This window comes from Diabrotica undecimpunctata, chromosome 9 (assembly GCF_040954645.1).
Source record: "Diabrotica undecimpunctata isolate CICGRU chromosome 9, icDiaUnde3, whole genome shotgun sequence".
Classification (NCBI taxonomy): domain Eukaryota; kingdom Metazoa; phylum Arthropoda; class Insecta; order Coleoptera; family Chrysomelidae; genus Diabrotica; species Diabrotica undecimpunctata.
In genome coordinates this window covers 128,472,955-128,498,118 of record NC_092811.1, presented here as the reverse complement: position 1 = coordinate 128,498,118, position 25,164 = coordinate 128,472,955, and the positions used below count along the sequence as shown (strand labels likewise).

Sequence of the window (25,164 nt, the reverse complement as noted above, 5' to 3'; positions counted from 1 at the left end):
TGACGGGAAGACCCAGAAACACGTGTCAGGGAGTGGTAAGAAACTCAAATTAAATCGAAACGCAACCATTTTCGTATATTTATCGTTCTTACTCGACGCAATGAGTACAAGAAAGATGGTAATTTATATGGGTAAATTGTTGATGCATAGTGGAATATAAATATTCCCAGCATCGCTCTTAATGGCTTGATTAAGCGTGAGTATACAATTTACTTTAATTGCTATCGACACATTTAACTTCATCTTTCATCACTAGATGTCTCTAGTAGCATATTCTGGTAATTATTTTTTCTATAATTGCCGAGTAGTCGTTGCGTTTTGGTTTAGTTTGAGTTTTCTTACAAGCTCTCTCTGATGACGGGAAGACCCAGAAACACGTGTCAGGGAGTGGTAAGAAACTCAAATTAAATCGAAACGCAACCATTTTCGTATATAAGGAAGATATTTATTGGACAAATCAATCCATCAAAATTAGAAAGGTGGGCCGAAATTTCAAAAATTTAAAATTTGAAACACAGAAGAACAAGCTGACTACCTACAAATACAACTATCAGATGAGAAGAATAGTAAACTTTAATGACAATAAACTAATTCTAATCGTCTTCCGAGTTTGGACCGTCTTTTTTGAGGGTTCATCTTTTGCTGTCTTGGTAGGCACATTTTTATGACCAGAGGAAAGCTGTTGGTAGCTGGGGTACTCAGCGAGATGAAGAAAGTGAAGTGCCTGAGATACTATACCCTTTTTTAATTCCTGGATTTTTCGTTCTGTTATAAGTAAAACACTTAATTATTGCTTAAACATTTCGAATATCTTTGCCATTTTCAATTAATTTATGGTATAAACATTACTTAATACAATTTATATTTTATGTCTGCGCTATGTCTGTCTATTTTAAGTGATCATTAAGTGTTTCATTTATAACAGACCGACAAACCAAAAAATTAAAAAAGCTTATATTTAAAAATTCACAGTCAGGAAATATACCCTCACAAAATTAGTACAGGTTACAGAATGGGGAACAAAGAAATCCAGATATGTTGTGCAGGCGACGCCGCATTAATCGCCGAGACAGAAGACAAACTACAAACACATCTTCAATACAACAGTCAAGAAATACAAGATCATCATTAGGCTTATGGTCCTATAGTCTTCTTAAACGTTTGCTGCTGGTTTTTTGGGCAATTTTACGAACTCCGATTGAGCCAGTCTACTGGTATTTTTCCTGCCTTGTATATTTCATTAAATATTTCAGTTATAAGAAGTTACAGAAATTTCTACATTAAAATTGAATTGAAAAAACTTACTTATGCTAACTTATATGTATTTTTTAATAAATCTAAATACAATGGACCATTTAAGTTTCCTTCAATAAAACAGGGACCAAGTGTTTTATCGCTTATTATTCCAGCCCGTACATTAATTTTTTATGGATGCTGTGTACGGTATTCACGCATAGAACGAGATTATTACGTGACCAGTGACCAGTATCTACAAATATATCGATTTATGTTTCCATTATTTAAAAAAGTGGCCTCATCGCAAATCATTACTTTAAAAATTTTAATTGTTTTGATTGTAACACTTTTCCATCATTACGAGTATGTCTACAAACTCTTCACGTCTATCGAAATCATCATCTGACAGCTCTTGAACTAATCTTGTTTTGTATGGATGGAATTTATTTTCACGTATGATTTTCATTACCTGGAGAGGTCCCTGGATATTTGTCTAGTGCTCAAATGTGGATCGCCTTCTAACACTGGACACAAACATCTAAAGATTTGTTTTCAGTTGTAGCAGTTTTTCTGTGCCCTGATTTAGATAAATCTTTTACTGAATCAGTTTCGTCAAACTTTTTTACTAATGTAATTGCAGTAGATCTTATGGAATTTCGGTTTGGATATAAATTATTAAAGATATTACACGATTCTTCTTGACTTCTACACAAGCTGTTATTGTCACAGTCATGGCCATATAAATGTATTAAGGCAATGTATTACACTATAACTCTATAAGGCATTTAGGTATAGGGATTACATTAAAAGTAATCAGTATTTTTTAATGACTTTAAAGGGCAAAAAAATATACAGAGTAATCCATTTGAAATAAGAAAGTTTATTAGATTTCCTGAAAAACGGAAGATCTGACAATAATGTAAATACTGCCATAATATCGGCCGCATCACAAGACCAAAATCTATAAAAATCTGCAAGCCGTTTCGGAGATACTTAAGGTGTTCCATACCTAAAACTCACTCTGTAACGGTAATGCTGTTGCCAATATGTCAATATTTATTGTTAAATAGCTATTTACCCATACAGTTAACTAACCACTTAGTAAAACTTGCAAAATATCACTCATTACTATATACATGTTATAAAATAACTGACAACTGCAACCAAATATCCTAAATAACACAGAAAAATACTATATTTAAACAAAATGAACCACCTGTTGTCACCGTCCACTCCCATTCCCGTAGCTTCCGATCCAGAAGGTCGGGAATGCATTCTCATTAAAACGACGCCTCCTCTTCGGCTTGTTCGTCTTGTAGTTCTTTCGTTCATTGACACGTCTCGTCTAACTTCAAATATTCAACGAGAAGGTGTGGAGTAAGGTCAAATTTGAATGGTTCATCTGAACATCAATTTTAATTTGAACCGAAATACAATTGACAAGGTAATAACAATGGAAGATGGATGAATGTTTAATAGTAATCTTTAAAGTTCGTGGAAGAGTGACAAGAATCCTGAAATACGGTCGGTTGTCATATTAGTCATTGTGAAAAACAAACAACATGGTAGTCGTATTGTATACATTCAAAGGAGAATTATTTCCTACAGAGTGATCATAATAATTGTAAAAGTAAATAATAAAATTGTACACTGAGTATTTTATTTTTTTCTGTGGAATATACCACACTGATTGCACATAAAATTACATGTTTTTTATTTATGACGTGTCGGTTTCTAGTCAGGTAATTAAATAGTCAGGACTTCATCAAATACGCGCTTTTCAGTATTATGAGTTTTTCATGTTTTTGTTCTTTCTCGTCTGGCTTTTAGTCAAACAGTTTTTCTTGCTGTTTTTTAAGTTTCAGTTTGTCTTCCTTTTTCATTTTTGACTTTAAACAAAAGCCAAAGTCAGTTTTCATTTGAAAATGTTGTCCTTTCCACGTTAATTCTTTAAATTTTGAATTATAACTATCTAATAACTTTAGAGATAGATACATTGATTTGATTTTTATATAAATGTTGGCACTTAGACAACTTTAGCAACTCAATTGTATAGATTTCTTGAAATATGCCTTTTGAGGATTTACCTGCTTCTAATTTCCCAAATTTATAGTATGTAAATACTCAGTAAAATATTTCAATATGCTTCAAATAAATTGAAACAAATGGTTGCCTTTTTTTTTTGGAAAATTTCGGCTTACAGTGCGTTTAGAGGAATGTTTAACAACAATTTTCGATGGAAGAAGAAGAAGTTTCGAAGAAGCGGTGGAAATATATAGATCATTATGAAAAACAAGTTATTTTCAATGGTTGGTGTTTATTGGTTATGGATTATAAATTACAACACAAGGTTTCGGAAGGTACATTAGCATTTTAACAGTTTTTTGGGAAATAAATTCACATTTTCTCAAGATCTCAGTCGATTATAGTGGCGTGAAAAAATAATTTATTGGTAGCTCTGGATTTATTGGATCTAGCTAATTTATAAGTTATTTTTTGATTTGATTATGGATTTTAGATCATTTAACTAATTTTAGATGAAATGATGATGTGTATTATGGATTCATATAATAAAAGTCTTCAATAAAGGATAGAGTTTCAAGATTCTTTTGTTTTTCTTCTCCAAATTGTGACCGATAACCCTCCCACAAGTGTATCCTTATGAACTACATATTATAATCTAAATTGACGGTCTTACCCCTTTTTAGGTAAACCTAAAGCTAAGGTTAATACTATTACAGGAATTAATATTAAACTCAACAGGCTTCCGGGTTGAACCACGTCCATTACCACTGCGCCGATCTTTCGATATCATCTTTGATGTCTTCTTCAGGGCTTCCGAGATCTCAGTCTCCCGAACCCCCACACACTACTACACTGATTACTAATCAATGCATTACTACTACTGGAAACAGCGGACGGTTCATTTATACCGTCCATGGTGACGTGGTTTGGGCGGAGGTTGACGTGGGGATTGACGCGAACGTTTCTGATGGCGGGTTTTTGATTAAATGATCGAGCGGATGATATTTTCTTTATGAGAGGTCTTCATGTCGAAGGTAACCGGATGCCGTCATCTCTTTTGTTGAGACAATTTGGCCTTTTTTTCAATTTCTATGGCTTCTCAGATAATTCTTGGTTTATAGAAGCGAATGGGGGCTATGGTTCTGGAGTTTTCAAAATCAATGTTGTGATCTGTATGAAGATGGTGTTGACCTAGAGCTGAAATTGAATCGGAATTGCGAACAGAAATGGAATGTTCATAAATCCTATTTTGGATTCTACGATTTGTTTGACCTATATAATATATAAGATCGGGGACAGTCTGCACAAGGAATTTCATACTCCGTGTTGCTAATTTGGAATGTTGTCTTTGATTGATCGGACAAGAGATGAAAGTGTTTGTTGATGGGGTAAAAGAGTTTTTGACGAAGGGTGAAGCATTTTCGGCGAGAGGTTGTAGAGTTTTGGCCAATGGTTGTGTAGGGCAGTTGTATGCACAAAGGGACGTAGAAGAATACCGGGTTTGAGAATTTTGGGTAGGCCATATATTCGAGGTGTTCTGGAAGACTCTACACGAGGGATTAGAGATTGCTGTATGTCAACAGGAAGAGAGGTTGTTGAGCCTTAGCTTTTTAAGCGCATCTACAATTAGTCTGTTGGTATATATGTGGTTGAGAAGTGTCCTAACGCGAGGAGAACGGTCTGTGAGTCGTATAAAATTATTATACCCTTCTAAATGTGCTGTTAATTATCCAATCCAATTCAGCTGGAAATATTGACCAATCTGATTTTAGTTTGTACTGAGAATAATCCTGAATATTGTCTATGTACAATGGCATTGCCGACACCAGCAGACGATTTTGAGCCATTTGTATAAATTTTACAAGAGTGGTTACAGTAAGTCATATATATTATTTTTGTATTTCTCGTTTCTGTGAATATTCAACACTGATCAATTATTTTGTATCATTATTTGGGTCAAAATATAAATAATGTCCCTAATAATATGATAAAACGTGACCGTAATAACAAATAAATACGATTAATCTATTTTTACCGATAAATAGGTAATCCGTTGTAGCTTGTAACAGGTGGAGCCATTCTTTACGATATTACAAATCCAATATTGACAAAACAATTGAAGCTTAATCTCGTTATAGTGTATTATTCATGGGACGTTAACGTTGTTAGAACAATTGCCTTTTATAAATCTCGACCGATTTGACTACATTACCGTCTATTGACCAGGACCTGGTTTAATATAAGCGTAAGCCGTCGTCGGCAATCAAGCTGATAACTTTATTTGGGTCTATTTATAAATAAATTTATGCGGTGATTACTCAATAAGACTCAATTATGGGAAGTGGGTGCCTTGATTTTTCTACAGCGCAGATTGAGGTCTTTCTTAGCTCAGACAAAAATATGTCGAGAATATTAAAGTACGTAGAGTAAAGTAGAATATTTATTATTATTAAAATAAATACGACTTTTTTGAGGTTAAATTACATATATTATTTAATCTTTCAGGAATAACGCGAAATAATAGCCATAGAGAAATTTGATTAGTGTCTTTTATTTCTTTGCCATCTTTGTTTGCAGTTGTTTCTACTGATATTATCTATGTCTGCTACTGGAAGAAGTATGTTGTTTATATTATGTTTGGTTAAAGCTGCAGATTTAGCTAATTTGTCGACTTCTTCATTTCCTAATATTCCAGAGTGTCCTTTTACCCAACAAATAATAATCGAGCTACCTGCGGAAATAATATCATAATGTAACTTCTTTATTTCTATCTCAATATGGTTTAGATTTTTTGTGGTTTTGATAGAAGTGAGTTTGTCCATAATGCTTCTACAATCAGTCAAAATGATATAATTATTCATACCAATAGAGGCTATATATTTTAACGCAAGAAATAAAGCTGATAGTTCGGCAGTATATATTGAAGCTTCATTGGGCAATCGACATGATTCTTTGTAATCAGAATTCCAGTGATATATTGCACAACCCGTTTTATTTTGAATTTTAGAGCCGCCAGTAAAAATATATTGAAATGCATGCCACTTATCTTTAATTATTTTATTGATCATACTTCCTGGAAGATTTGAATCCATATAATATCTTTCTATTATCTTAGAGAAGAGAGTCTTAGGAGGTTGTGTATAAATTGGTGGTATTTTATTTTGATACGATTGTTCTTCAAATATTGTTAGTTTTCTATAACTTTCAACGTATATGGGAGTTTTTTTGTTACGCCAATATTTATGGCTTAAGTCTAATATATTCAAGTTACGAATATTTTTTAAATAGCTGGAGTTTTTTGATATAGCTCTAGCTACAAACTTATCTGTACAAAACTGTCTGCGTAGTGTAAGGGGTGGCTCTTTAGCTTCAATTTCAATAATACTAATAGGAGTAGATTTTAAGTAACCAAGACATAGCCTCAAACATTTATTCTTTTGGGTTTCAATTTTATTAAGATGTCCTGTTGACGCAGACCCATATAAATGACAACTATAATCGAAAATTGGTCGAATCATTGAGCGATAAAATAGCAATGCAATATTCGGGTCAGCTCCCCAATTGGTTTTACAAAATGCTCTAAGGATATTCATGGAGTTTTCCTATTTTTTTATAATAGAATGAATTTGATCCTTCCATAACAGTTTACGATCCAAATATGTGCCTAGATATTTTACACAATTTTTGATTGGAAATTCTCTTTTTCCTAATTTAAAGTTACCTTGGGGAGTTTGGCGTTTTTTGGAAAAAAAACAAATTTCAGTCTTTGTAGTTGATATTGATAAGCCTAGACAATGGTAATAACTTCTTACACAATCTAGTGTAGATTCGAGTTGACGCCTACAAATGTCAAGGGTAGTATGGGAGGTATACAACACAACATCATCTGCAAACTGCAATATATTAGAGTGTGAAGGTACTATCTGTTCTAGATCTATATTATACAACGAAAAAAGAAGTGGACTTAAAATACTACCCTGTGGTATACCTATATTCGTTAGCCTTGGCGCTAAAAGTGTCTCATTTATTTTTAAGTAAGTCCATCTATTCTTGTACAAGGATATAATAAAATCTGAAATTTCAACTGACATTCCAAGATATAACAATTTCTGTCTTTTATTTCGACAATGTAATTTGGTATTTCCGCGCTAAAATTATTTTTTACTGCTCAAAATTCAGTACCACAAATCATAATTGGTCTCACGGTAGTCTTATTAAACTTACCTTTTCGTTATATTGGTAACTTTCTATCACACAGCATTCTGCTCGTCTCTCTATTTCATCCATCCTTATATAATTTTACTACTTGCATTGGAAATGACATTTTTAAAAGAACATTCCAAATATTCTGTTTTGGACCTACGTAATTTTGTCAGAATTTCTTACATGGTAATTATTGATCTTGAGAAGGCATATGACAGAGTTTCCAGAGACCTACAGACAATTCTGTTCAACAATCGGTGTTGTTTTCTTGGACTACAAAACAGCTCGTTGGACTGTTGTTATTTAAATTTAAAAAATATAGATTTGGAAGTACCATATTGAAATGGTTTAAAGAATATTGTGTCGAGTGCTTAAAGATCAATACGTGTGCCACAGCGAACTGTACTGGCACCTACTTTGTTTATTCTCTACATAAACAAAGTTAATGTAAAAAAGTGTAAAATACAAATGTTTACTGATTATACAGTTATTTATTTTGTACGGGATAGGATGGATTAAATAGATAATATTTAATAAGATTTTTGTTATTTTTCAACAGTCTTATTTTCATTCTATATACAGGGTGTTTCAAAAAAAAGCAACCCCGTCTCTAGGGTAGGTAAAAAACTGAAAAATAATTGGGGTTTGCTTAGTAAAAAATTTTTGTAACGCCATCCGTTTTCAAGATACAGGGCGTTGAAGAAAAAAAAATTTTACGCATTTTCTACGATTTTGCCGAAACTACTGGTAACATTGTAATGAAATTTTATACGAATATGTTTTGGAAGCTGATACATCCGATGAATTTGTTTTTATATCTGATTCTCATAGAGGGCGCTAGTTACACGGATCGTACTAAGTATTAGTCAATATAACTTTTTTAAGAGTATAATTATTAATCAAAATTTCAAGTAAACTTAAACATCATTCAATTTTACACGAAAAAGGTACTCTTGGTAAAACTCGATAATGTGTACCGTTTTCGGAATATTTTGATTTGAAAATTATGAAGTAATAATTGATGCTGGTATAAAATAGTTAGTCATTAAACAAAACTCACAAGAAGAAAATTAAATTAATGACTAAGAACATAAAATAAAATTCAATTACAGTAAGTGTTTAAAATGCCCTCTGTTTTCGCGAATACACAACTCTATTCTTCTTTCTAAAGATTCCATTAACTTTCTAAACGGTAGGGGATCAATTATGATGTCATTAAATTGACGTTGAATTCTTTCTTCCTATTCTTGGCGTGAATTTACCGCTGTAGCATAGACTTTTTCCTTAATATACGACTAAACTGCGTAGTCCAAAGGGTTAAAATCGCATGACCGAGGAGGCCAATGAATCGGAGCTTCTGCGCCTCTACCAATCCATCGATTCGGAAAATGATTACTCAACCAATTACGACACCTTCTATCAAAGTGTGGTGGAGCTCCATTGTGCATAAAAAATAAAGATCTTCGCTCGTTTAGCGTTAAATCTTCTAATATCTCGAATAAGGAATAAGGAAAAAAATCAAGATACATATCACCATTTAAATTTCCAGGTAGAATATGATAACCTATTAATTTGTTACCTAAAGTTGCTGCCCAAACATTAACTTTAAATGAGTGTCGGTAATGTGATACCCTTTTGACTCGTGGATTCTCATCACACCAGTAGTGTGCATTATGGGAGTTAAACATAGTAAAGGTGGCCCCGTCCGTAAAAAGAATGCAAAAATTTGGATTGTGGACTGTCCTTTGTTGCAATGTTTCACAAAAATCCACTCTAACCGGTAGATCATCTTGCAAGAGCTCTTGGACTTGTCTGTAATGATAAGGATGTAATTGCTGTTCTTTCAGTATCCGCCAAGTACTTGAAGAAGAAGTATTTGTTTGTCTTGCTATATTCCTTACGCTAACTGTTGGATCTTGATCAAGTAAATTTAAAATATTATTTTCTTTATTAATTGTTCTTGTTGTTCTTGGTCTACCAGAATTTATTTTATTTGGTCTCACATTCCCAGTTTCTCGACAACGTCGTTCAACGGCTCTAAATGTTTTTTTACTTGGTAAGTTTCTTCTAGGAAACTTTTCTGCATAACGTGTCACAACTGCACTAGAACATCCTAAACATTCGCCTAAGGTTAATAACATGTCAGTGTATTCAACATTTGAGTAAATTTTGATTTGATTTTACAAATAACAAGGTTTCAAAACTCTAATTATTGTTGATTTATCGTCATAACAATCAATAAATGTCAGATGTCCATGGCACACTTGGAGAAAATAGAGGTATACCTATTAGAACTTTATCATTACTACCAGCATCAATTATTACTTCATAATTTTCAAATCAAAATATTCCGAAAACGGTACACAGTATCGAGTTTTACCAAGAATACCTTTTTAAAATTGAATGATGTTTAAGTTTACTTGAAATTTTGATTAATAATTATACTCTTAAAAAAGTTATATTGACTAATATTTAGTACGATCCGTGTAACTAGCGCCCTCTATGAGAATCAGATATAAAAACAAATTCATGGGATGTATCAGCTTCCAAAACATATTCGTATAAAATTTCATTACAATGTTGCCAGTAGTTTCGGCAAAATCGTAAAAAATGCGTAAAAATTTTTTTTCTTCAACGCCGTGTATCTTGAAAACGGATGGCGTTACAAAAATTTTTTACTAAGCAAACCCCAATTATTTTTCAGGTTTTTACCTACTCTAGAGACGGGGTTACCTTTTTTTGAAACACCCTGTATTTGATAAGACGACGTCTTTCAATTTTTTTATTCCTTATCACTGGAAAACAATATCCAGTGTGTCATATTTTTGGAACGTTTCTGTTCAGCCTCGAGTAAAAAATAAAAATATTATCGAAACACTTTGTATACTCCCCGGAGAGCTTCTAATTATTGCTAGTTCATTCATTGCTAAATACTCTGCACACTATCATCTCCATATAAGTATTACTCAGTCTGAACCCTCTTCATGACCTAAATAGACAAGTGTTATTCTTCGTATAGCATGTCGCTGCTTTGTGCCTGAATAGCAGCCTGAAAATAGCACGCATGAATACGTGTGAAGGGTGTAAAAAGCATAATTAGTTGTGATGTAAAGAATGGAAAAAATGCATACAGCGAAAAATCTAGAGCACGGGGTTTCTAGACTGCAAAACAAGCAGAAAAACAGATGTTTAGTATTAAAGTATAATAAACATATTAAATACAATATTAAAGGAAAATAGATAAAAAATATGTAAGGCAACCGTACGTAAATACATATTTTTGACTATTTTATCGTCCTCAGTACGGTGCAGCTACATCAGAACAGGAAAAAATTAACTTAAGATAGAATCACTACAGGACCAATGCGACCATTTTGTGGCAATAAATTCAGAAGACATTGATTATTGCCACAAAATGGTAAAACACAAAATGGTGTTTATATAAAGTTTTTATACCTGTAACAAGGAGCTTAAGCATCATTTAATATTATAGTCACATTTAAGGAACCATTTTTCTAATAATATGTTCTTGTAAAGGCATAACTTTGATTATTTGGTAAATCTACATTATGTAAGTATGTTACAACAATAAATTAAACAAAAATTGCTAAAACGCGTTTGTTAGTAAATTCACTGTATAATTACGATATATTCCGTACTATTGCAATAATATATTAAAACGAAAACTTATTAAGCAGTGCTGATTGATACAACAGAGCAGTAAAATGTTATACATAAAGACTTTCTAAAAGATATCTTCGCTTACCTCGTCCACTAGTAATAAAGTTATCAGATTTTAATCATAAAACGGCCATCATACACGGTTTTGACTGTAGTATAGCTCCTTTTCTGGTAAGCGTAAGGATTCTAATTGTAATAAAGATATACTGGTGGCCAAAAAAAATGCAAAACCTACAAGGACAAATATTTATGAAAGTATACATTATAATATACAAATTTGATCATCTCCATTGCAGCAGTTGGTGTTGTTTTCATGACACCTGCTATATTTATGCAAGCCATCCGCTAAATATGGTTTAGTTTGTTAATCGCTGGTGCCTGTAGCACTTTTGGTACCCAAGCAATAGCTCCGTAAGTTAGCATTGGCCTAATGACAGCAGTGTAGACCTATGTAGTGTGCGTCCGACCATTCGTCGACATTGCTCATAGGCAATATATGCTCTTTTAGCTCTACCATCTAAAATTTAGACTGTAGTTTAGAATCCTTGGGTGTATTAAGTCCGTGATTCTTCTTTTCCTGGTAAAGAGGACCATCTCTGTTTTCTTAGGATTTATAGATAGTGAGTGCTCCTTGCACCATGTTTCTATTAGTCAGAGAGCAACTTGTGATCCTTCCTGTCCTTTGCAGGACAGCAATATCGTCTGCATAGGCTATTGTGTAGAAACCTTTGCTGCTGAGTTGGTCAACCAGGGTATCTAGAACTATGTTCCAGAGTAGTGGTGATAGCATCCCTTTCTGTGGACACCCGCTCGTAACCATGCCTCTAACAGAAACGTCTTCTACACTTATGCTTATTGCTCTATTAAAGAGCATACTGAATATCCATTCGCTTACGGCCAGGGGAACATTCCTGACGTTGAGCTGTTGGGTGATGGTTGGGAATGTGGTTTTATCAAACGCTCCCTCAATGTCTATGAATATACCTAGGGTGGATTCTTTATTATCCAGAGATATTTCAATTCTTTCCACTACATGATGCAGTGCAGAATCGGTAGATCTTCCCGAAGTATATGCATGTTGATTTGGGTGAAGTGGGTTATGGACCAGAACTTCATCCCTTATGTACCTCTCGCATAGCCTTTCCATCGTTTTCAACAGAAAGGATGTTAGGCTAATTGGTCGGAAAGCTAAAAGATCGGAAAGTGTAGTCCATCCTACCTGGTTTTGGTATGAAGACCACACGTAGTTCTCTCCCTTTCCTAGGAATATATCTCAGAACCAAGGCTCTGAATATTTCCACGAAGTGCTGCAGAAGGATATCCAGTCACCACCGTAGTAGGGCTGGATATATGCCGTCAGGCCATGCTGATTTGAAAGGGGTGAAGCACAATATGGCCCATTTTACCTTTTCCTCATTAATCATTGTTCTGGCGAGATGCCAGTCGTTTATTGAGGGTATGATTGCTTCTTCCATCCAGTTTGGTGCTGTTGAGACACTAGAACCGGGAAAGTGTGTTTTCATCAGTACCTTAACACTTTCGCGAAGGTTGGAAGTTTTGTTTCCATCTTCCTTCGTTAGTATGCCGACATGCCGATGTGGTTCCTTTGAGAGCGCTTTTTGTAGCCTGGAAGCCTGCGGGAAATCTTCGATTTCCTCACAGAAGGTTCTCCAAGCAGCTCTTTGTCTTTGTCTGCAGACTTTTTTTATGCAGACTTTGCGTAACCTGTTGAAAGATCATATTTGGAATGGTTTGTAGGCAGGCATGTAAATTCGGTTGCAATACTTCACTAATATATCGCCAGAGTGCCGTTAATAAGAACTAGAAGTGATCTGCTTCCCAAAAATATAGCACCCCATACCATAATGCTTGGTTATCTTGTTGAATGGCGTTCAACAGCCAAGTCTACATTTCGTCTCTCACATCGAACACATTTTACCCTTATGCGCCCATCAGAGCCACCCAAACAAAACCTAGATTCATCAGTGAAGCAGACAAAATTCCATTGGCCATTCCAGTTTTGCCGAGCTCTGCACCATTCTAGAGCCTTAGCCTCTGGTGTCAAAAGTAACACCAAAAGCGAACGGTAAGCTCTCATTGCCATTCCAAGTAATCGTTGACTAACTGTTCTTCTTGAGACGTAAAAACTTACAAAAAAGCCCTTTTGATCCAAATAAATAACTGTATACAAAGTGTTGCATTTTTTTTGGTCATCGGTATATAAAGCAATGTCCACGTGAATAAATGAATGGGACAACAATCTTTTATTTAATAAAGATGAAAGTCCAGGTTATCCAGGCCAAAGAAGTACATTCATTATTTATATTAAACCAATAAACTTGAATATATCTTTGATATTGATATTATATTGATATATCTATCCACCACAAATGCCCAACGGATATTTATAACATTCGCCTGGTAGATGTTCATAAATTGAAACAAAATTCCCTAACAATTAATTTCTTTGAACTGAACATATTGTAAACAATATACAATTGTTGATAGTAATAAAATTAAATCGCAGTTAATTACCACAAACACAAAAAAACTGAATCTATAGATAACCTTTATTTATATAAACAAGAATTTCTCAGTATCGATGATCGTAAGCCAGTTTTTATTATATTATAATATGGATCAGTTATCAGCAAACAAAAATGGTGATATGAAATCGAATTTTTAACGGTTCACCGTTCTGGAAGTACGCAAGCCGTATTGTTTTACTAATATAGCGGGCATATGCATTGTTCTGCTTCTTCCTGATATGCCGTAATTTATTATGCGTCGATAAATACATGTCATTAGTAAATATCATTGTTCTATGTTTGGTAGTCAACAAGTGTACTACCATAATTAAAAAAATATACAAACATTATTATAAAATGCAGTATACTATTTAAGTGCGCAATACAATTTAAGTCCAAACTTAAATGTTAACAATCGAAAAAAGCAACAGTGTGTGAACGATGAGATTGGGATCTAATGGACAAAAGACACAAATTTAAGAATCAAAAGGACTTAAATAAGAGCTGCAATAGAAACACTTGTGGTAAAAGATCTCTCCTTTATCTTTTTAATAAAATTTATGAAACTGGCTATATACCAACGGATTAGCTGTTGTTGAGTTTTGTGACGATTTCTAAAAATGCAAATGCGAAAAGATGCAGTGACTACCGAACCATCAGGTTGAGCCATGTTTTAAAAACACTTCTTCGAATTTTGCACTCAAAAATATACAAAAAAAAATAAAAGAACAACTTAATGACTCGCAGATTGGGTTTCGCAATAACCTTGGAACCAGAGAAGTACTATTCAGTATTCAGATTATGGTACAGAGATCCAGTGATGTCGGCCATCTATTTTTTATGTGTTTTATTGATTTTGAGAAGGCCTTTAAGTAAAACATATTGAAATGATAGCCATTCTTCTACAGTTGATTCTACTAGGCATGATTGAGGGTAAGAGAGGTCTTGGACGTAGACGTATATCCTGGCTGGCCAATCTTAGGAAGTGGACTGGTCTAACGTCAACTGATCTATTTCGAGCTGCTGTGAATACAATAAGATGGATCAATGTGGTCGCCAACATTTCTAGAAGATAGGCACATTTAGAAGAAGAATCCATTCTTCAGCAGGTAGGTATTGATGATAAAGACCTACGTATTGGCCGGGATTTTCCTGTAGACTTTAAATACGAAGAGGAGTAAGACAGGGCTGCATTTTGTCCCCATTAATATTTAACATCTATTCGGAGTTTGTTTTCGATATAGCATTGAATAGTGTTCAATGTGGTACCAAAATTAATGGCATCAATATTGATAATTTAAGATACGAGGATGACACCGTATTAATTGCAAATAGTTACGAAGAATTTCAATATATGACTTATTGGATGACCACAACTTGTGATAAATATTGACCAAAGCTAAACACCATAAAGACAAAGGTGATGATCGTCAGTAAAACTCCAATACAACCAGAAGCTTATGGAGGACAACTGAAGAGAACCAACAATATAACCTATCTTGGTTGTAATGTAAATTGAGCAAAGAAATTAGAATACGTGTAGTACTTACAGCATTTTTATTTCAAGACATTCTTCTTGATGTGCCTATCCGTGACGAATGTTAGCGATCATCACGGCAATATTTATCTTATCTGCAGCATCGCTGAAAAGCTGCACTGATGTTCTGTTAAACCAGGTCCTGAGGTTCTTTAACCAGGATATGTCCTTCTTCTTCCAGGACCTTGCGTTCTAAATATTTTTCACTGCAGGATGGCTTGTAGGAGGGCATATCCCTCTCTGTAGAAGTATTGCAACTATCAAGACATTGGGTGTATCATTTTTCTTTTGCGGATTCTTGTTCTAATTTCCTCATTAATTGGGTTGTGTTATTCTATTTATCTATTTTTTTGTGTTATCTTGTTAGGCTTCTGCCTCAAGATTTCATCGTTAATCTATTCTTTTTTCCGTTTAGTAAAAATTTTATATTTTTTCTCGTTTTCTACATGATAGTTTTGAATTGATTCCAGCAGTATTTATTTTTCATCCGTTTTTTGGAATTTCCTTTTTCTTTTTCTTCACGTACCAAACCTGCCATATGGAATAATTCTTCTTTTTCTACAACATGGAATAATTGTCTTCACCTAATTTGATATCGAGTCCATTCACGAATGTTTTTTAGCCAAGAAACCCGTTTTCTTCCTGCACCTATCCAACCTTATATTTTGCTTTAAAAATGAGGTGTAGAATTCTATTACCTATAGATTTACCTTCAATGTATGTTCAAGATAAGATATTTTTCGCTGTTTAAAACTATCTTCTTTGACCCTCCTTAGTACTTCCTCGCTAGTTTTTCTTGTCGTCGAAGGTATCTTCAACATCCGTCTATGAATCCACATTTCTAATGCTTCAATTCGATCCAAACTTCTGCCCCATAAGATGGTTATTGCAAAGAAATGTCTTCAATTTTAGAAAAGTGGTTGTAGTCATTGCTATTCTGCGTTTTATTTTTAAGTGTGGATCTAGTTGGTCCGTAAGGACAGTTATCTTCGCATTTGCGCCTTATTCTCTTGTGAAGTTTTCTTAGGAAAATCTTAGGAGTGTACCTTATTAGGATAATTAATCGATACTCTGAGCATTTCCTAGCATTGTTTTTTATATATTGCGATAAAGATAAACTTGAGACATTCTGTGAGAATCAGTGTTATATATTGCATTACAACGTTTTACTACTACGCTTATATTATCTTCATCTATTAGCTTCAGCAACTCAGTTGGTGGATCATCTGGACCACGAGCTTTCCTAATTTTAGCATTTTTTATAGCGTGTTCTTCCTCTGATTTCATAGTTTTTGGACCTTTAGTACAATTTTGGTAGAATTCAGTGTTATTATTTCTGCCATCGTCTAACAAGTCTGATATAAATATACAGTTGACATTCTTTTTTTATTTCGTTCTCATTAACAATGATTTTTTTGGTATTGTCAACTAATACAGCAAGAACACGATTTCTAAATGTGCTGGTCACTACTTTTACTTTTTTCTTCTTCTTCCTCTTTATAAGCAATTCTGCTTGTTCATTGGCGGATTACTTATCGATACTTTTCGATCGGGCGATACTTTTTCTGCCGATTGGTAACTTATCTCTTGCTAATTTGACGACACGGGTCTCCTCCCCGTGCTTATGTGGTTATTCCATTCTTTTTTTCTATTTTGTATCCATTCATTTATACGCTAGGTTACATTTTCTTCTAATGTCTTCACTTCTCTTTCGATCTCCCAGCTCATTTTAATTTTATTTCCTGTAATTCTTCTCAGTACTCTCATATCTGCCGTTTCCAGTAGCCTTTGCGTTGTGGCTGTGCCGAGTCTTGTTTCTGAGGCATATGTCATTATTGGTCTTAAACTGGCTTTATAAATTCTTGACTTCATCTCAGTGATAATGTGTCTGTTTAGCCATATAGTATTATTAAGGCATCCTGCCAGTCTACTTGCTTTTTGTACTTGATCTCTCACTTGTTTGTCCAGGTCTCCATAACTGGACAGAATAATTTCCAGGTATTTTATTTCCATTACTTGTTCCATACTGATGCCATCAATTTCTAATTTACATCTGGTTGGTTCTTTGCTGACTACTATTGTTGTAGTTTCTGAGATGAGATTGTGATATTAAATTCTTTTGCTTTTATGTTAAATCTGTGGACCAGTCTTTGCAGACTATCTTCATCTTGGGCTATCAATCGTCGTCTGCGTAACAGAGTATTTTTATTTCTTTGTTTCCCATTCTCTATCCTCTTCCTTTGTTAACGCTTTTGATGATTTCATCCATGATTAAATTGAAGAGCATGGGGCTCAATGAGTACATCTTTGAGTCTTACTCTGTCAAACGCTTTCTTTAGGTCAATCAGACACAGAAATGCTGGTCTATTATACTCTAGTGATTTCTCAGCAATTTGCTTGATAACGATATTGCATCTGTACAATGTATAAGTCTTTATAAGTCAATTTATAAATCTTTATAAGTCAATCTTTAAATAAGTCGTGTCTAGATATTACATCTCCATTTCATCGCACTTTCCTCTCATTTATTTTTTTTTTTGCTATTTCTTGATTAGGATTTTAAAAACACTCGGTGTGTAGTCTATGAGTCGGCTATTGACATTTTATTCAACTATCAATGAGTCAGTGATCAATAAAATTAACTCATCCAGGAATTAATTTTTAAACGTAGAACAACCGACTATCAAAGATGGTGATGCAATTTTGATTTACACATTAAACAAAAAAAAAACAAAACCACAATTAATAAAATTCGAATAATTTATCGAAAAGATTTAATAAAACTTCCCCAAATTAAGAAAATTGGTTCTAATAGAAGTTACAAAGCGATAATCTACGTGATTAACTTGTGACAAGTATTCATTATGCGGGTTGGGGGACGTAGGGCGTTCATTCGTACGAACTTGTTAGTTCTAATAATAACTGAATTAGGCCTATTAACGACTAAGCAATCATTATTTAATTAGGAGCGCGTTTTTTCAGAGCGATGTTCGAGTAATGAGTTAATTTAAAAAATACGAAATTGTATAAAATAAAGATTTTTCTAAACAGCACTAAAGATCTTGCAGATGCAAGTCTTTGGCGGTAGTAATTCGACACTTTCCTCATTTTATTTCTTCAAAATTTCTACGTTTTAGTGGACCTATCAACAATAATAATAAATTATAAAAATTGAAGTAAAGGGAAACCCTAATTAAGAGAGAATTAGATAAATCGAAATTTACAAAAAAAATCTACACCCAGAAAACTGAACTGTAGAGCCAAACGTGTAACCCACGTAGCCCCCTAACGAAACTTAGTTTTTAGGTACATCTCATCGACTTCATACAAAAAGTTAATAATATTTCATCGAAACATTCCTGTTTTTTGTACATCTTTTCTTGATATAGGCTGTAGTATTTCTTCACCTGCCTCAAATAATGCTTTTTGTGATTATGTAAGATCGCTCTCAAGTAGACTAAATTAAGAAAGAACCGTGCAAGTGTGCACGGGAAATTATGAATACTCCACCCCAAACATAATTTATTAAGAAAATAGAATTTTTAAGTACATACATTTGATTTATTCGAAGCGATAAAAACAATATCTAGACAGAGGATTAACTGAAAATACAGTCTCGTAAAAGGTTTTCAATTTGAAGAAATTGAAACGTCATAAGGTAGTCATTGTCAAGCTTTCCTGACTGATATATACTCTTAACGTTCCAGGTTTCGAATGATATTAGACTTTTCTCTTGTTTAACCCTAAACGCTTTTCTTATACGAGGATTTGGCATACTAACGACCTGGGAAGCCTCGCACTCTAAGTAAGTTAAAACTTCTCTGCCTGATCTTGGTTTCTAAAGTCTATGATCGGTATCGGATTCTCTGTGAATGTCTTAGGACGTTCTAATGAACCTTTAATGCAGTAGAAGTTCCCCTTGCCTTCTGATACGCCCGTAGCCGTCGATCAGTAAGTGGGAGATTGCTTATACCAGTAATCACAGGACGTTCTAATGAACCTTTAATGCAGTAGAAGTTCCCCTTGCCTTCTGATCTGCCCTAAGCCGTTGGTCAGTAACTGGAGGATTACTTATACCGGCAATCACTCGGTGAAATTTGCGCCATATCTGTCTACCCTCACTTAGTTTAGCTTGCAGACCAATGCAATGATTTTTGTTAATCTACAAATATTAAATTGAAATACATAATTATATTTTATTTTTTATCAGCGTAAAAAAAAAATCTCAGTTACTGTTTGAAGAGCTCACACGGTATCTTTTTAATCTTACAGTCGTGTCACAAGTGTATGCAGCAAACGTGATGGATGAAAGCGTCCTCAAGGGCAACACCGCCATTTTCAAGTGTCACATACCGAGTTTTGTCAGTGATTACGTCTCGGTCACTTCCTGGATGCAAGACGATGGACACGAAATTGGGCTACAGGATGGATCGACTACGACCTATGGTTCGTCGAGAAGCACTCAACGGCTGTGACTAAGCAATCTTTGGAACGGTTTACTTAAAAAAAGCAGTATACAACTAAAAATATTGTCATAGAGAGTGATCATAACTGAATTATCCTTCAACAATTTTCTAAATTATTAAATAATTAAATCAATTTAAAAATTTTGTTGAAAGGTCTTTGGACGTATGTCGTTTCAGCCTTTAATTTGGAAAAGCTTTATTACTAAAATTACAGACGCGGCGAATTTGCTCTGTGTTGACATGCTGCTGTCTAAATCCAAAGTGGTCGTTGTGTATTATTGGTCGGTATGAGAGAATTGGTTGTATTTTATCTTTAACAGTTTTTCAAAAACCTTTAACATCATTGGCAATGGCCTCATAGGTCTATAAGACTTTGACAATGTTATTTGAATGTTAAAGTGCAATTTAGGGTAACCACAATGAAACACATTATTCAATGGCTTCTTTTTCTACACCATTGAATGTTTAGTTTTGTAGATGCCTTTTTATTACGAAGATGGATGAAGCACTCTTGAGTTTTTCGCAATTTCAAGGACCCAGAACAAGGTTCCTTGTTAACATCGATGCAGACATGAGAAATATGGGAATACGTGCTTGGCGGAGGAAGGCGATGGAAAGGGACGACTGGAGAGAAATTCTTGAGGAGGCTAGGACCCACGCAGAGTTGTAAAGCCAGAATGATGATGATGGTAGTTTGATCATTGTTTTCAAGAGTTCAGTTAGTGTTGTCTAAATTTCGTCAAAATTTTCTGCTTGCTTAACAATAGCTGTGTCATCTACATAGCTAAAACCGTAGTATGTACCAGTTGATTGTTGGTGTACCTAAATGTACAATGTAGGTACCATGTCATTACTTTGAGCCAGACCTTCTGTGTTCTCCATCTGTTTTGCAATTTCTTTCACTCTTTTAGTCCATTTGTTTAATCTTTTGGCAAGATATGTCTTTAAGGAAGTACTTCCACTGTTGCTACCTATTTGGCTTGCGGCCTTTTATGATCCCCAATTTATTTGTAACACTCTTTATGTCTCCAAAACAGTTGTTTTTGGTTTTAGAGCCAATGGTTAATTTTAAAATTTTACAGTAAGCGTAGTCAAATTGGCATAGAATTAATTAGTATCCAGTTTGTGTTTTTGATGCTAGAGTAATTTAGCCATCGTGCAGCAGGTGAGACAAGAGATCTTCTTAATTTTCTCGTTGACAAACTTAACACATCTTGTTTAAAAATTATCCCTGTGTCGGATACAAGGAAGGCACCTTTATTCTCCACAAGTTAAATAGGGCCAACAGAAAATAGAAGCCATTAGTGAAAGATCAGTTTTTTTTGTATACACGTGATTTAGATTGAGTCCACTGATTTTCCTACCATCTTCATTCATCTAGTTACCCTGATTTTGTTTCCTCATGTTCATTTTTAGGCCTTTATTTTTTTACTGCGTAATCGCATATCTTTTTGACATAAAACTTAATATGTTTAATACGTTTTTATAAGTTTTGTTTCGACTGATATTTTCAAACGTGTATATTCTTTCAAAACAAATAAAGTCATCATTCTTTTTAACTGATACTGATAGCTTATATGAAATTAAAATACATTATCATCAGTGTTTCGCAATCTCGTACTTGCTAATTTTTTATTCAACATTAAATATGTATATAATTAATACTTTAAAAAACACCACTCATTTTTGGACAACACTTGTATACGCAGACTAATATTTATTCCAGCTAAAGAAAGACAACTTAATTTTTTTTATAGAACAATTTAAGTAAACCGCCGATGTGGGCTTTTAGTCACAGCTGCATGAGAACCTTGAGCGTTTGGTGACATTAGATCTTAGGGTTATCGTCCCTCGAATAAAAGTTGATTCCGAGAAATTTTTATAAGGCCGGATATGGAGAAAGCCGTCAAAAATAAAGAGTTTTTATAAAGGGCGTGTACCGTTTATATACACATGTACTTATACCGTATTTCTTAATGTTTGACAGTAAGGTAGCCGCATTATATATTCAAAATGAGAAATATCTATTACAGTTTAAGTCTAAGTCTAAGATCAAAATAGGTCGATGTCCGTATTTTTGGGCATTCCTCTCCGTTTGATTCCAACATACAATAATCATTGGAGTGATTGGAGTAGGGAATACAGTGGCGTAGATTTAGGAATTGATTTAAAGAAGAGATTTATTTGAATTTAAATGTTTAGAGCAAATAAAAAATTCAGTCTTCTTCGCTCAAGTTGTATGAATGATGCTAAAAAGTCTAGGAAAATTAGTTTGACTTTTATAGTTTCTTCTACTAGATTATCCAAAACCCACAGTTTGTCTTCTTCTTTAATCACATGATTTATACTATCTTTCCAAGCTATTATTATCATATTATCATTAGTAATGATTTCCTAACTTGTAACTTTTGTCTGAAGCTACCTTTTAAGTTCGTTTTTCAGCATATCTCTAGATTGTATATCTTTTGCATTTAATAATCAGCTTTGCTCTAAGAAGTTAATTTTTGTATCCTTTGCCGATAGGAATTTTTGACTTGTTTAAATTTCGTAAAAATTTAGTAGCTATATGGAAAATCTTCCATAAGATAACGATAGAACAAGACTGTAACTATCTAGGGGTAAATTTTTATTTAACTGGAACGGACAACAAAAGAATAGAAAGAAGAATAAAAACATCAAAAAAGCAATATCTTGTCTCAATGGCTTCCTATGTAATAAAAATATTACAAAGAAAAGAAAATTTAATATCTTTGAAACTTTAATTTTACCATATGGATTTGAGAATTAAAGACTCTTGGCTAGTTCTTTTAACTGAATGTCTTTTGAATCAAGTCTCATCTATATTATAGATTTGTTTTTTGTCTACGCTGAATTTTAATACCATTAAGAATTAGCAATGATTTTTGGTTTTGCTGCTCCACAAAAAAAATCATTTGTGTAATATTTCCCCCAAAGTTCCGTCCTATGTTAGCAAATTCTTACTTCAAAACTTTAATTTACCCTACTACATATCCATACCCCTTAGAATGACTTGGGATCTCGTTTTTTCAAAATAAAAGCCATCCAATTTGTCCTTTATAGGCTAGTGTCTAATGATACTCTTCTAGTTGGCGTTTAGGAAAAGATACTCGTTGATTTTTGCTGTCCCTAAAAAGAAGAATAAAAGAAGTAAACAAAAATTGCTTGAGGCGCGTCTCGATTTTCTTCATTTCTCAACCATTGAGAAACGCTTATAATTTACTCCTGATTAGCATTTTGACCCTAACTGTGCTGTCAAACATTAGGAAATATTTTATAAAAAATATTTACCGGTCCGAGTCCATATTTTGTGAGAAGGGACAATACCTTAATTATAAGATAGCTTGTCTGTTACCTGACCATCCCTGGTTACTTTGGTATCTTTTGTTAAACCGAATCCCTTCCTTTTACCGTAATTAATTTAAAAAAACTAAAAGAAAATCGATAGTAGGTTCTAACATAACTAGAAACCATAACGAAATTGTACCGCTCCTGCGTAATAAGCAAAATACATTTCAACAAAAAGATGATGATCCATCGCATGGCCCTTCCGAGTGTTTCAACAAAAATTGTCATTGTCCAGTGATAGGTTCATTACAATGATTTCCATAATCGGGCAAATGCAAGTACTCGTTGGGCTGATCCATCATTGTAGTAGCTTGATTTGTGGTAATTGAGTGTACTTCGATGATGGACTGTCTGTGAGTGCTATTTTAGGTGTCTCTTATTTGTGAGTGGTGGCACTGGTTCTGTCGTTGGTCACTTTATTCTCTGCTATACACATAAAAAACGGTAAAAGCAGTTTCGTGACGATTTCTGGGCAGTACAAAGGTTGAGTATTGGAACAAACCTAATATTTTTGATGTCGCAGTTATAAAGTTGTCATTAAAATCGTCTTAAGGGTAACAATTTGAAAACTTTTCGCTGTTAAAACCTTCATTCATAAATAAAATGAAAAATCTCAAAAGACATTCATTTTTTTTGGTCAAGAGGGAGAAAAGAGAGCGAATATTTTTAGCCGTCAGGATTCAACCCCTTAGTAATAATAAATGTTTTACCTTACAATTTTAAATGGGAAGTATACTACTAAATAGTACTACTTTTACTAAGTAGTAATCTGAGTTGCACTCCACTCCTCTCATGGTACTTATTTTTGTTATGTTTCCTGACAATGTGGTGGTTTATTTGATTTGTTTTTTTTTATCAAGAGTATCCGCATTTTCTTGAATACTTTTTATGACCATTTGTCTCTTGGGCACAAAACCTATAATCCTTTCGCTTTAGTACCCTTTCATATTACATTTGAAGCTCTTCATAGTACGTACCTGTCTTTATCTTCTTCTCTGACATTGTCCGAGGGTGCATAGATGTTTAGTAAGATTATGTTTCGATTGCTTCCTTTTACTGTAATAGTGTACATTGTATTAGTGGTTGGTTGGCATGTCATTATTCCATATCTCCACCTTTTTGGTACCCCGATGCCTGTTCATGACATTCAATTATTTCCTTTTCTTTTGAAAAGCACGATATCTCCACTATTTCTGTCTCTACTTGTTTTATTTCTTATAATGCTCTAATATCAATTCCACATTTCTTCACTTCTATTTAAGTTAACGAGTTTAAGAAATTTTTAGAATTGTTTGTTTCGTCAAGGTTAATCTTGTTGAAGGATCATAGATTTTTTTATTATTTAAGATAGCGCAGACTACTGATTGAAAGATGATATTTAATAAACATTAATATGATACGGTGTGCAAGTTGAAGCGAGAAATGAAACATAAAACTTTAACAAAGCGTGCAAAGTGAAAACTGATACTATGTTTAGACATGAACAATATTCATGTCTAAACATATAAATTTGTTGATAATTATTTAACTATTATAATTGCGAATAAAGAATTATAATGTTCCTAAAAGGTTACAGGTTATTATATCTTTCGACTATTTTCCATAAACCTTTTTTATTGGGAGATATTTGTTTCTCAGTACATTAATACTAGTTCGATCACTTATTCCTGTCTATACTTACTTATCAAATTAAAACTAAAAATGACAGGTAATAGTAAAAATTAAAACTCCTATCTAAAATTTATTACTTTATAAATTCAACTACTACAAAAAACAAAAAACGTACAGACCAAACCTTCAAAATACTCACGTCCAATAAATTCTTCGTGAATCATAAGGTTGTTCCTTTTTTACAAATTGTGTCAAATCGAATCTTAATTTGAACCGAAGTACTTAAAAATCAATTAGTAACAAACCAGTCCCGCCTTCTGACGCCAACGAATTAAAATAATAGTACCGTACTCCTGGTGGGATGATGCTATTAGTATTAGTACCGCCTTTATTACCTCTATTATTGCCAAGTTATCAATATAGAACTTATAGAAATAAATGATTTTATACAAATATTTTATTACATAACTTACATTATTATGAAACGGGTTCATCGGTTAAACCTATTGCA

At 33.7% G+C, this 25,164-nt stretch overlaps 1 protein-coding gene across 1 annotated transcript in view; it reads left to right on the top strand.

The window, feature by feature from the left end:
- Nucleotides 1-25,164, top strand: part of Dscam1 (Down syndrome cell adhesion molecule 1) — a 501,009-nt gene that overhangs the window by 97,979 nt on the left and 377,866 nt on the right. The window contains exon 3 of the mRNA XM_072545256.1: nucleotides 19,483-19,656. Coding sequence (XP_072401357.1) covers nucleotides 19,483-19,656 — 174 coding nt within the window. The remainder of the gene's footprint in view (nucleotides 1-19,482; nucleotides 19,657-25,164) is intronic.